General features: G+C 36.5%; 1 protein-coding gene across 1 annotated transcript; it reads right to left on the bottom strand.

The window, feature by feature from the left end:
- Nucleotides 1–7052: 7052 nt before the first annotated feature.
- Nucleotides 7053–13347, bottom strand: LOC126830857 (endoglucanase). Its single transcript, XM_050561320.1, has 3 exons — nt 13285–13347; nt 11537–11791; nt 7053–7369 (listed from the first exon to the last, which is right to left on the bottom strand). The coding sequence occupies exons 1-3, from the start codon at nt 13319–13321 to the stop codon at nt 7068–7070; spliced, it is 594 nt and encodes a 197-aa protein (XP_050417277.1). The 5' UTR covers nt 13322–13347; the 3' UTR covers nt 7053–7067.
- Nucleotides 13348–13949: the final 602 nt, after the last annotated feature.

Raw genomic sequence — 13949 nt, 5'->3', positions numbered from 1 at the left:
GAATTTTATTTTCAGTCAGTGCTTTTCATTAGGGACTTTACGAGTAGCAATTTACCTGAAATTTAATGGTCTATGTATGTACATGTGTGTAGTAGTAAAGAAATAGGCATCAAAACAAGAATTCAAGTGTATTAATTACAAAGTTAGAGCATAAGTCCTTATGTATACTCAGAGATAAAAATGAATACTAAGATAAGAAGCAATCGGAAAAATATCACTGGCCTAGGCTGCGGTTGTCTGTTAATGACATTACGTAAAGGTGGTAGTTTGCCATTAGATGTATGTATATTTAGTGGAAATTAGAGTTACGCAGTTTCATAATTAATATCCTACAGTCCTACATGTACATCAATTTTTACTGTTTTAGATTATATTGCATGTTTTAGCATTTCAAGGATATTTACATAGAACTAAATGTATGCAATCCAGATATCAGGGATTGCAACTGAACATGCACTCAACATTTTATGCATGATACCAAAAGTCTACATGTATGTACTTACGTCAATAACAACTATCCAATAATGCATACTTCATGACAATATAAGTTTTTTCACAATTATCTTCAAATGATGAGTGCAATCCAAGTGGATGACAATCATGTAATTTGCATGGTTCTGCAATGGTGTATTCATCTTTAAAAGTAACTTCATATGAGTGATAGTGGTTATTAAATTGGTACGTATGTAGCATTTGAATGATAAGTCGAGCTTCATTTTCCACTATTAATATATTTTTCACTTGTCCTAATTGAGGTTCGCCATTATTCATGCCCAATACAACTATCATATTTGGCTTGTATTTCACGCCATTGTAGTTTAAATAATTTGCCATAAAGACTTCTTCATTGGGAGAAATGCTGTGCTGATTGAGTAACCCTGTTGGGATTTTGAGCGATACTGGTAAAATAACTTGACCTGTTCCTACATCAACTGTTAGTTTTACTTTGGGTGTAATCCAGTCAACAGCTAAACGTATTTGCTCTTTCCACGCCACACTTTTGCATATATTTTTGAAGCATCTAATAATGTGGCACAAGTCCTTTGATGGGGCATGTTTAGCTTCGTATCTCATACACCAGTACTGAGAAGCTGGACCAAGTTGACGCAGCTTAGAAGGGTAATGTACAAGAAAATGTTGTTTCGGTATAATAGTGTCATCAGGGAAAAGCGTCTTAAAAAGACAGTGATGGCGATATATAATTTCTTCTAAATAGACGGTAATTTCAACAGTTATAGCTGGAGCCAAAATAATATCGGTTATTTCCATTAGAAGCTGAAGTAGAAGTAAATGTTTATCATCTGTTGGTATAAGGTCTCCAATTAGTAAAAAAATGTATCTTCCCAGACACCAGGACTGTGATGCATTCAAACCCAGCTTTTTATCTTTCGATGCCAATTTCTCTGGTTTAATCTGTGTTGGCTTATTTTTACAATCAACTAAGAAATCAAACATCTGTAGTCGTGCATTTAGTCCTTGTACACTGAAAAGTTTGAGATTTACAAAATGTTTTAAAACACGCTTTATTTCATAATGCAAGCACCCTTCTAAAATGTCATGCATTGGATCTGGACATATATTGTTTGGTATTGAAAAGTACTTTAGCTGACTAAGGCAGCAACGTGAATAAACTCCAGATATTTTACTCGTATTGGGATCATTTTCAACATCCTGAACATCAATTTCATGTTGTTCTTCTGATCTTAGTCTGAAGTCACTCTCTCTAAATCTATGTTGGAAATCATCTTTAGAACCATAACAAAAATGGCACGGAAGGTTGGAATTGAAACTCTGGCTAAATCCAAAAAGTTGGTGAATTCCCAAATTGTCACCAGACCACATTGTTAAAGCCCCCACAATAAACTTAACTTCTCCATTTATTTTAACATCTAAACCAGACTCCAATAACTTGAGGTCATACAAAAGAGGTTCGAGTATCTTAGTAAATCCATACTTCTTTACATCTTCAGCAAAACAATAAGCAACCGGGAATATATGGTTTAATTTTGAATTATATTGTTGTGGGATGTTGTGGATTGTCATATATAACGCACCGACTTTATGCACACTTGTTTTCGATCCTAGTGGGTTTACCGATTCAAATTCATCAAAGTACATATGTAATTGAATTGCTTCTGGATGCTGTTTGAAAAATGGTTCCTTTATATATATTTCCCCATCCGAATACTCCCGTAATGTATGGCGCCCAAACTCTTCATCAAAAGCCACTTGTTCTACTTTGTCATGTTGATCTTCATAATTAATGAAATTGTTGGTGTCTGACATGACCTTCGTAATCGTCTCTATGATCGGTACATATTGCATGCTATCATTTACATATTTCATAACAGATTCACCATCTGACGTTGACTCGGTTCTGTTTCCTATAGCTATCTCTACTGGCTGAACCATTCCTTTTTCTTCTATGAGGTACTTTTTGTGAAGATAGTCTGATCTTATTTCTTCAGCATTTTCTACAAGGTCTTCGATTTCTGACAGCATTTGAAGTATGTCCGTCAGTTGTCCATTAAAACCATCTGGAATGCTTGATGATATAACTTGTACTACAGCCTTAAGTATGCTATCAACACTCTTCAGTGTGTAGTCAATAACTGTTTGGTTTATTTTTTTTACACGAAGTTGGAGAATAAAGTCAATAATATGATCTTTTATGAACGACACGGGCAGTGGAGCAAATTCATTAGAAATATCTTCAGTGGAATGATTTAGTTCATCATCACTGGAAAAGTCCATATCTTCGTTTATCTGAAGATCACCATCTGGGTATCCAAAATTTCTTTCAGTTTGTTGTAAAGTTTCTGGTGGGTGACATCTCTTCAAATGCATCCTCAAAGAATTCACTGTGTCAAAAGTTCTGCAACAATTCCCTTGTTGACACTGTAAGGAAGACTTTTGAATACCTGTACTACACAGGCCATGTCGAGAATAAAGATGAACCATGTACTTTGAAACAGTAGTTGCATTTCCAATCACACGGTCACAAATATAACAATTATAACCCATGTCACTTCAAAGTTCAAATCACTTATAGTAAAAAATATTGCACAGAAACTTCAATCCATCGTGATAATCTGATAAATAATAGAATTACACTGTAAGTACATGGTCAGCCAATTCATACATGTACATGGAGATAGAAGTGTGATAACTGACACAATACTTCACTTAAATTATATAACATACTTTTACAAAGAAGCAGCTGACTAGCATTATTAGGGCGTATCGGTGATATAGTTGAAAAGTTTTTTAAAATCTGATAAAAATTGTGACGTCGAGTAGAGGGACCACTAGCTAAAACATGTTTTTTCGTACAATCAGGGGCCCTAATCCAGGAAGCTACTGTTCAGTGTCAATAAATATAGTGTGAACAGGTAACAACATTACACATCTACATGAAAATATCTGTGTATAAAAATTGTGTAATTTTGCGGCTGAATCAACTCATTGATATTGAATTAATTGAACCTTACATGTACATTAGTTGTATTTTGTAGAATTTGGTTAGAAAGTTAAAATTTTGATAATATTCAGATTCTCAATATGTGCAAGTTTTTGCTATACTGGTAAAGTACCATGTTGATGAACATCATTATAAATGATAGAACTGGTTAACCACATTCCAAACATAATCTTATCACACAACTGGGGGTTTAATGCCATACTGTGCTACTTGTACTTGGACAGGGCTAATGAAAATAGAGAATATATACAGAGAAATGAAATGAAATGGAGTTTAACGTCCTACTGTTCTGCTCCTAACCTGGCCTAATGAAGACGGGCATACGCCATACAGTGTGCTATGAGGGAAATTTTGCCCGGACAGCGGCACTACGGCCTACTCTTATATCGAATTCCAACTACCAATGTGTACACGGGACCTCGTGTAAGAGGGGCTGCACCACACATAATTTACACAAAATCTATGGAATACGCAGAAATCACAAACAAAATTAAGTGAATGGATCCGGGGGCTAGCCGTTAGCGTCCATTGCGCTGTACAGTCCTACTACTACTACTACTACCTGGTGCTTCAACGTCTGCTTCCACAGAAGTGATATCGCAGACAAGCTGTACAGTCCCGGGCCTGTAGTGATACAGACTTCACTCAAAATTGAAAACAATCAGGAATATAACCCAGAGAAACCATTGTGTAATGTCACCATGAGTCATGATCTGCTCTATGTTATAAGAAAAATAAATGTAAACATATTGAAGTAAAAATTACCTATACATATCGGTGAAATGTATAAGAAAAACAGGAAGTCCAAATGTGTGGTAGACGCGAACCAGAGAATATTATTATAAAACGCCTGTGAGAGAAATGATTAAACAACATATCGCTATTATGTCATCCAGTATTTGGATTTAAATGTCCATTAGGGTATAGTAGATATTATTATATGTTATTTAGAACAGCGTGCATAGAAAGAGAGCATTTTTATAAAATACCCCTGTTTTTAAATCTGTTATGCAAGGTTATATTTAAAACAAATATTAAAGTGTGGTCTGGTGGGGTTCCCTTTGTTGTACTGCGTCATCGATATTATTTACTTATATTGTACGAAGTGATTTAAACTCAAATATTGTATAATATATGGGGGTTTGGATGGCTGAATGGTTAGCACGTGCGCGCTGTACCATAAAGTCTGTCATTGAGTCAACTGGCGTGGTTTCGAATCGTCGGTTGTACGTGGCAAGGAGTCGGGTCGCCTGTCCAACCTCGTGGGTTTTCTCCGGGTCCGCCGGTTTCCTCCCACTGCTAAAGACCCCTACGCGCAAGCGAATTATTGAAATAAAATTAAAACCATATGTTAGTCCCGAAATGACCTAGTTTGTGTCGAGTGGACGTTAAACCCCATTTCTCTCTCTCTCTCTCTGTATTATATATTTTTGCCCAGAGAACACCGAGGTATTAAATAAAGATGCATTATGCTTTTCGTGTGATTAAGTGTCTTGATCATTTTATATAATATTTGAGGCCAAACGAAAGATCTGCGATAGGCGGAAATGGTTCTTAGATAATACACCCCTTCGAAAAGATAAAATGATATAACATTTCTTAAAAGCACTCACAGACTAGATATTCTACTGGGTTAATATGTAACCTATAATAAAGTCCTTTATCCCAAACCCAACAGGTACCATTTTTGATCATTTTAATTCGGTGATGGTTGAATACAACACGGTTAGGCGGCTATGGCCAGTACCCGCCCACCTCCCCCACCATCCCCTAACGAGGAATTAGTATCAGGAATCAGCATAATATAGACTGCAACTGAAGTTTGTCTCTCGGTATTTATATGGCCACAAGGGGATCACGTGGCTAAGTGGGTAAGACGCTAGCTCGCTAGCCTGGAGGTCGGGTGTTCGATCCCTGCATTGGCCGAGAAAGTTCATCCAGATTTTCCGGCGTGGTTCTCCCTTGTCAGTGATGCAGGACGGAGGGGCTGACAAGGAAAGCTGTCTAGTCGTTCGGATGGGACAAAAAACCGAGGTCCCGTGTACACATTGGCGTGCACGTAAAAGATCCCTTGGCAGTTGGAGTTCGATATAAGAGTAGGCCGTAGTGCCGCTGTCCGGGCAAAATTTCCCTCATAGCACACTGTATGGCGTATGCCCGTCTTCATTAGCCCAGGTTAGGACCAGAACAGTAGGACGTTAAACTCCATTTCATTTCATTTTTTTTATATGGCCACAAATCAAATGTGTTACTGCCTTATCTAATGGTTCAACTAATCCGTATACGGTTCCACGCCCTAAGTAGGTCCGATTGTACAATACGTTGACACTGCTCATTCTGGTGGAATGTTCGCCTTTAAAAAACATTGAAAACAATCCGATATTTTCAGTGGCCATGACCTAGTAATAATCTACATTCGAATATTACATGATCGATATAAATAGAGATAAGCTATGTTTTAACTTAAATCACACACCTTAATGCCATGTGTACAATTTCGTGTAGTCCATATTATTGCCTTTCTAAATGATAATAATAACATTTGTATAGCGCCAATTCCACACTTATAATATGCTCTATGCACTTTCTACACACACACACTCAATAGAAAGAGCATTTTGGATGAAAACTGGAAGTTTGTTCCATTTCAATGAATTAAGAAATCTAAAAGCTCCTGCCCCTAAATGTTTTCAGACATAGTAGACAATATTGTAAGACTCGGGATACCATTTTCGTCTTATAGAAATACAAATTTCATTGGACATTTTTCCTGTCTCCCGATTAAGATCGTTTGAACTTCTCGTCCATCGTAAAAATCATTAGGCAGTCGATGGTCCTTGTCTATTGTGTAGCTGTGGCTTCCGATATTGCACTACTGGATTATGGTGCTCAAGGCAGGATACGTGCGATTTATCTGTACCACTAGCACACTTGTTGTTCGATTAGTCGGTGGGGCTGACGTGCCATAAATCTTCATTTCATTCATTCATTCGTTCATTCATTCATTCTGTCATTTGTTCAAGGGCCCAATTGGGTACTTCAGCTTACCTTTGAATTTGGGGATTTTTTAGTCATATATATCGATGCAGTTGAAGCAAAACTATTGGCCAGGGTATGCAATACTTGACTTTATCCTTGAATTTCGAAGATGAAGACCTCATTGTCGTACATTTTGGGAATATGTTTTCATTTCCCTCGGGTTCATTGCATCTCTAACTTGAAGGTCCTGTGTTCGACTGCGTTGGCCGAGCAAGTTTATCCGGATTTTCCGGAGTGCTGCCGGACAGAGGGCTTGGCAAGGGTCAATGTATGGTCGTTCGGCTGGGACGAACAATCGAGGTCGCGTGTATACATTGGCGTGCACGATATGTCGATAAAGAACCCTTGACAGTTGGAATTCGATATAAGAGTAAGCCGTAGCGCCGCTATCCGCTGTCCCGGAAAAATGCCCCTCATAGCACACTGTATGGCATATGCCCGTCTTTATTAGCCCAGTGGGAGCAGAACATTAGGACGTTAAACCTCATTTTATTTCCTTGTCACTGAATAATAGCAATAATAAGAAGCAGAACAAACTTAAACAATTTTAATGAGAACATTCACACTGATGCCATAAATTAACGGCTGGAGTGTTTTGCCCATTACAGGAAACAAACTCCCATGTCACTTCCGGGTTATCCCAACCTAGACGACTGACTTGGCTAGCTCCATTTTCCAGATCAAAATGAACTTCGTAACCGTATTTATTGGGATGTACAGTATGTCCTGGTGTTCCCGTCTGTGCACACCAATCCTGATTGGGTGCCCATGGTGGACAAAGATTAGTGATCATAAATGTATGGGGTGTGAGACTTTTGGGTGCAGTTCCTCGACCCTCAACAAATCCACCTATAAATATTTAAAACAAAATTAAATGTATAGATACTGAAAAGACGAAACATGTTAGAGAACACCCGAGAAACACTATTATTATTATTATTATTATGAAATTTCATATTCTGAAATGTAAGAATAGATCATAAAGGTTATCATTGAGTCAAGTGGTGTGGTATCGATTCCCCACTTGTACGTGACAACGTCGCTTGTCAAACTTCGGGAGTTTTCATCGGGTCACCCCCCACCCACACACACACACACACCCACCCACCCACTGCTAAGGACCCCTATGCCAAGGAAATTATAGCGAATTTTTGCAATGGAATTGAACCATAATTATACTGTAGTCCCGAAATGGCCTAGTTGTGTCAAATTGACGTTAGACTACGCTTTATTTTGTCTGCCTATCTCTTAATCACACCTACTGTCTGTTCCAAGAGATACTCTGACTCTCAAATTCCTTGCCATTTCTTCAGTTTTTAATTTAAACGGCCAAAAATTGGTGACATACCTGAAATTGTCATCCCGTTGCTCGCTTCGTCGAGCCCTAACGCCTAAAAGTTCGATAAGATCCACTCTCCTCTTGGAAATTTCACATATTTCGACATTGTTTCTTTCTCAAAACATCAACATTACGAGTGCGTCTGCGTAATGGGAGACTTGCATTTCGCGTATAGGATAGACAGGTATCTCCCAATCGGGTACATTCGGTTAGAAATATATAGTGAAGGAAAATTCGCCCGTTTCTTTTGCGGCAGTAATACTTAGGTTTCAGACTGTGGATCATGTTTTTTGGTCGGATTAATATTTTGTTCTGTTTTAACCCGCTTATTTTGCAGAGACTGCGCATTCAGCCACTCGGTTTTGGGGAGTAAGGTCTAGAGATATGACATTTTTATAAACACTTTATTAGTTTTCCAAGGTTCTGATCAGCTGTATATAAATATTCAAAATGTATTTGTCCAGATTATTTCCCTTTGGCCTTGCAGTTTTTAGCCTATTAACTAAATAATAATTATCCGATTGACACAGAATCAACGGCATGGTATACATGTTGGCACTATCTATAATAATAATTAATACAAAATATTATCTTATCGCAAATTAGCTGATATATATCTGGATAGTCCTCGTAAATATGCAGAGCAAGGCGGGAATCGATTTTCGTACTCCGTTTTCCCGCAAATGTTATTTAACTTTTTTATTTTATAATATTTGTATTCTAAACATTTATCTACACGTAGGGTTGATATATAACATCAACCAAATATCCATGAATCATTTTGAATTTTTGCTATTTCTGAGAAATAGGCAGTTTTGTGGGAGTCACTTTTCATAAGAATAAAATAGTGTTCTATTTTAATGACATTTGCTCGATTTGATACTGCAACTGTAAATTATTGTTACATTCTTGTCGTTAGAAATGGCATCATTTTGGCAAAAATGGTACTTTTAACCCTTATTAAACAAACTTTAATTTCAAATATACCTGTTTGTTCATAATTAAATTTTAAAACTTTAATTCCACATATCGAGAAGCACAAACCACTGCGAACATATGAATATATCAAAAGATAGTTTGTAACTTTATGCAATTGTCCAAAGTACCTTTTTACGTTGTTTACCCAAACACATCTACAGTGATTTTGAAAAAAAACCCCAACATATTTTCAACCCTTAAAGCAAACATGTTTTTTTCTAAAGAGTGTTATTCAGTGCCATTTAATAATGATGTTTACTAATTTTGTTTAAGTAATATTGTGTAGATATACGACCAAGCATTGGTCATTTTGTAAGGGTTCCACACGTGACATGCTATCATAAATGGCAATTTCGCCTAAATAGTTAACACGTGTAACATGCTCATGGGAATATGTTAAGTGACGCCCGTTAAAGGATTACGAGCACCGGTGAAACCCGTCATGGCTGCATCGCAGTTAAAGTTTTCAATAATTTTCTGAGCTCTTTCTAAACCCCCTTTTTGCAACATAAATACCGTTATTTTAATATTCCTCACAGTTCACTACTGGATCTTAGATATTCATAGTATTGATATTTGACAACAGTTCAGATTTATTTCAGATATTCAGCTAGAAACGATAAAAAAAGCGAATCTTCGAAAATATAACCCCTTGAATAATTGATTATTGTTATCTACAGTTTATTATTTAAAGATGAAAATTACGCGAGATGTCAAGGAATTAACCAAACTATTATGTAGTTATTTCGAGAAACAGAATTATTTATTCCTCGCAGTGTTTCATTTGAATAGATCTAATCCCACTTAACACTGCTGTAATGGAAGCAAATTTCTGTTCCAAATTATGACTGGTCAATAGTCCGATTAACAACCAATAGCTAACTGCGTAACAATTTCATTAGGCTTTAAACAGAGCTCCAAATTGGACCAAATATCTTTACATAACGTTACGTCATGACTCAAGAAATTTACGCCCAATTAACCAGTACATAGCCAAAATTGCAGAAAAACTTATTGCGTGACAAACGAGGCTGTCAAAACGGATACAATATAAACAATACTGTTTGGGGACGAATAATACTTTCACCGTTTTTAATATCTTAAATCACTGTCCAAAGTTTCAGGGAAGACCCCAGATTAAACGAAGCACTGTGATGTTGCTCTACTTGGGATAGATTTGATTGAATGGGAAGAATAGACACACTGCCGCAAAAGCTCAAGTATCAGAAGTCAATCCAGCAATGGCCAGAAAGGGATTTCTCGAGACAATAGCTTCAGGAATATGTGTTCTGACTTGCATAACCTTGATTGAAGATATGAAATGAAATGATGTAATTGATGTTTAATGGTACGCCAGCATCGACCGGGCGCAATCTGGTTAATAATAAAACACAGATCTTATTTCGTTTCGTTTTTATAGTTCAAAATTTCGTTTTACTTGTCTTTACTTCACTTGGATCTGGAAGAGTTGTTATTCAACTCGTGTTCTGAGTGGTGTCGGGGATAAGCCAATGAAACGGTCTGTTACGGCGAGCTTTAGGCGTGTTTTTCACGGAACTGTGGGTAATCCACTAGTGACGTCATAGGGTCATAAGTCGGTCCTTTCACCCCTGACGTGACCTATCGCTATAACTTGTCAGATCTTCATGTAGTGTAGGCCATTGAAAGTATAAAAAATTGAACCGGGCGATAATACGCCAGACATAATTATTATATAAAAAAGGTTTTACTTTTGTTGTAGGCTTCACGAGAAATTAGGTTACATATACATTTAGTCTAATCATTGCTCCAGCCTAAATTCAACTTTAAATTGTCTCAAGGCAAAGTCGTAAGCAAGGGAATCACTTTTATTAACTATGCAATCCGCGATTACTTTTGCATATTATGGACCAAGTTATTGTGTACGCCTATAACCCCCTTCAAAATTTCCATCACATGCAGTTCAGGATAAAATTTGTACGCAGTTAACATGAATATCAAAACGCTACAGCCCTCGGGGCCAATTAAATATTCAGCTCAGTTGGACAAACTGCAGTGGTCTTGGATTCCGTAAAAATAAAAGTTATTTTTTACTTGGCCGAAACAACTTCCTTGACATCCAAGTATACCGAAACGACTCGAGCCAAACCAACGTCCCCTCCCTCTTCGACTCTTCTGGATAACTAGGTCACACATGGCTGATGTTCAACAGCGGGATGTAAACAAACTATGATTTTTCATGAGAGAGAGGTTATATAGCTTGATCTGAATTTTGTTTCCTCGTGTAAGAAAGTAATGGGATGGCAATTCCAGGTATGTCACTAAGTTTTAGTCGTCTAAATTAAAAATTGAAGAAATAGCAAGCAATTGTCGTGTCGTAGTGTCACCTGGAACAGACAGTAGAAGAATTATTAGTAAACGAATTAATGTTTTATATAGCTAACATCACTTGCACGGATGTGCTAATGTCATCGCGGGGCCAACCGGGTAACAAATGTACAGTTAATTAAATGGATCAAGTAGGCCTGGTCATAAGTTTCTTTTTACTTTATATCCTTTGAAGCATCATATTAAAAATAAACTGAATGTATAAAACATATACCTGGAAACATCTCAATGAACTTAATTTTAAAAAGCGACTATCCATTTTGTGATAACAACGAGACATTTTGAAAATGCCAATTATCAATTTTATGATCGATGATTAAAAGTACAATTACCTGTTGGTGTTAGACGAACACATTTTCCACAAGAACCTCCACACCAATCCTTCTTCGACCCAGAGGGATCGAAGAGATTTTGACTAGCTGCGACTACCAGATGATCGTGGTTCCAGGAGAATTGGGAGTCATCGTGTCCACATCCACATGCCCCTTTATGCGAATCATAATAATGTGTTGTTGATGCACACCGTTTATTATTGTGCACACGAACACCATTCTGCATATTACATTTCGAGTTACCGTAACAAGACGCTGTAAACAAGTAATATATACTACTACAGCTGGTTATACTCAGGTGGTTAAATTGTATTAGATTTAAAGATGCATTATGTAAGAGATAAATCTGCCTAATGTAGATCTTTCGTTTGGCCTCAAATGTTATATAAATCATTAATTAGACATATATTCATATGACACGCTTATAATCATCAACACTCTAGACCATCGGATGTCCGAAATTTCAATGGACTAGAAAACTCCCGTAACGATAATGGATAATTGAAGGTTAGTCGCAGTTGTCAAGTACCGATGGTATACGATAATAACAATCAACGCTTTATCTTCAAAAGTAATTAGAATCATATTTTCAGTATATTCATTTTTATTATCTATTATAGCAAGAGAGGTCAGCTCTGCTTAAATCTTAAATAATGCATCTTTAAAAGACAACGCATGATATCTTCTCAACAACAGATGTGTCTTAGGCTTTTTCATAAAATGCTTCCAACTTCAGGGCTAGGTCATTTTAGCAACGAAATATGTAATGCAAAAAAGCCACCATGTGTCCTATACCTCGGGCTGGGCTATATCTGTGAAAATCAAAGACAAACACCCGCAACAATAAATCTACGATCTAAGCTACAACTGTAAGACTTAAGTTAGATTATATAAGATTTAGAGAGAAGGCGCATCGTTCTTACTATAATAGTTTTAAAAATAAATACTGGAAAAGGAATATATTCTAAGCAAAGTTACGAGAGTTAAGTCTCGAAAGTCAAGTACCATTGCAAAAATAATAAACAAGGTCTTAATTATCAGTTTTAACGTTAAATTATGAAAAGTGGCGCATTCCTTCTAATCCACTCAATATCTCGGGAGTAGCTGATTATGGGCTTGGATTGTGAATAAATGTCTATATAATATTTGAACCAGGCAAAAGAAATACAATAGGCAGATTTAGGTCGTGCATAATGCGTCTTGAAATATATCCGAATCACATGATTATTCTGACGATCCCAACCATACCTGTAAAATTAAATACCTGTAAAAATAAACAGATCCCATCTAACCCTTTAAAAATAAACAGATCCCATCTAACCCTGTAAAAATAAATAGATCCAAACTATACTTGTACAAATAAAAAGACTCCAACTATACCTGTAAACTAGATACCAATTACACCTATAAACTTGACCCCAATTACACCTGTAAACTAGATCCCAATTACACATGTAAACTAGATCCCAATTACACCTGTAAACTAGATACCAATTACACATGTAAACTAGATCCCAATTACACCTGCAAACTGGACCCTAATTACACACATAAAAATAAATACATCGCAATTGTACCTGTAAACTAGATACCAATTACACCTGTAAACTAGATCACAATTACACCTGTAAAAATAAATACATCTTAATTAAACCTGTAAAAAAAGATCCGATTTATACTTGTAAAATTAAATAGATTCCTAGTATAAATCCCAGATATACCTGCCACAATAAACAGACGAAACATACCTGTAAAAACAGCGAGTAGTATTAGCAGTCTAATCATTGTATTTCTGAATGAAAATAATACAATAAGCACAGGTGACCGTGTTTTTGAGGAAATCGACAACTGATAAGGATTTTAATGTGTGACTTATCTTTATCGGTTTAATTCCATAATTATAGTATGAAATATTTTTAAAATTGTATAAATCAGTCCATTGTATTTGCGTCACATGGGAATTCATGAGTTGTGGTTACGAATCAACCATGGCAAAGGTGCTTTCCTTTAAAATATTATTATATTTGGAAACTGTTTAACCCATTCCAAGGCATATGTAAAATCGGGGAATGGCAAGGTTCAATCTGACTAAAACACTGATCCTATTTCGTTTCGTTTTTTATAGTTCCAAATTTCGTTTTACTTGTCTTTAGTACACTAGGATCTGGAAGAATTGTTATTTTATTGGCGTTTTGGTTGAAGGGAGGGATAAGCCAATGAAACAGTCTGTTACGTCGACTTTTTGGCGTGCCATGCACGGACCTGTAGTGTAGGCATCGAAAGTATAAAAAACGAAACGAAATATAGATCTGTATTTTAATCAAATTGGGCAAAGTTGTCCTGTAACATGTTATTTGAAAACTGTGGAACCTATTCTATGTAACCTAGTCTATCATATACGTCAAATGAGTGG

The sequence above is a fragment of the Patella vulgata genome, chromosome 8 (genome assembly GCF_932274485.2).
Source record: "Patella vulgata chromosome 8, xgPatVulg1.2, whole genome shotgun sequence".
NCBI classification, from domain to species: Eukaryota; Metazoa; Mollusca; class Gastropoda; family Patellidae; genus Patella; species Patella vulgata.
Note: the sequence above shows the minus strand (reverse complement) of the source record. Positions and strands in the feature narration are given on the sequence as shown.

Excerpts from the sequence above, each read along its gene's own strand:
- LOC126830857 (XM_050561320.1), bottom strand. The coding sequence starts at position 13,321 with ATGATTAGACTGCTAATACTACTCGCTGTTTTTACAG. Across the intron at positions 11,792-13,284 it reads ACTACTCGCTGTTTTTACAG|CGTCTTGTTACGGTAACTCG; the intron begins GTATGTTTCGTC and ends ACTTGTTTACAG. Across the intron at positions 7,370-11,536 it reads TGTTCGTCTAACACCAACAG|GTGGATTTGTTGAGGGTCGA; the intron begins GTAATTGTACTT and ends AAATATTTATAG.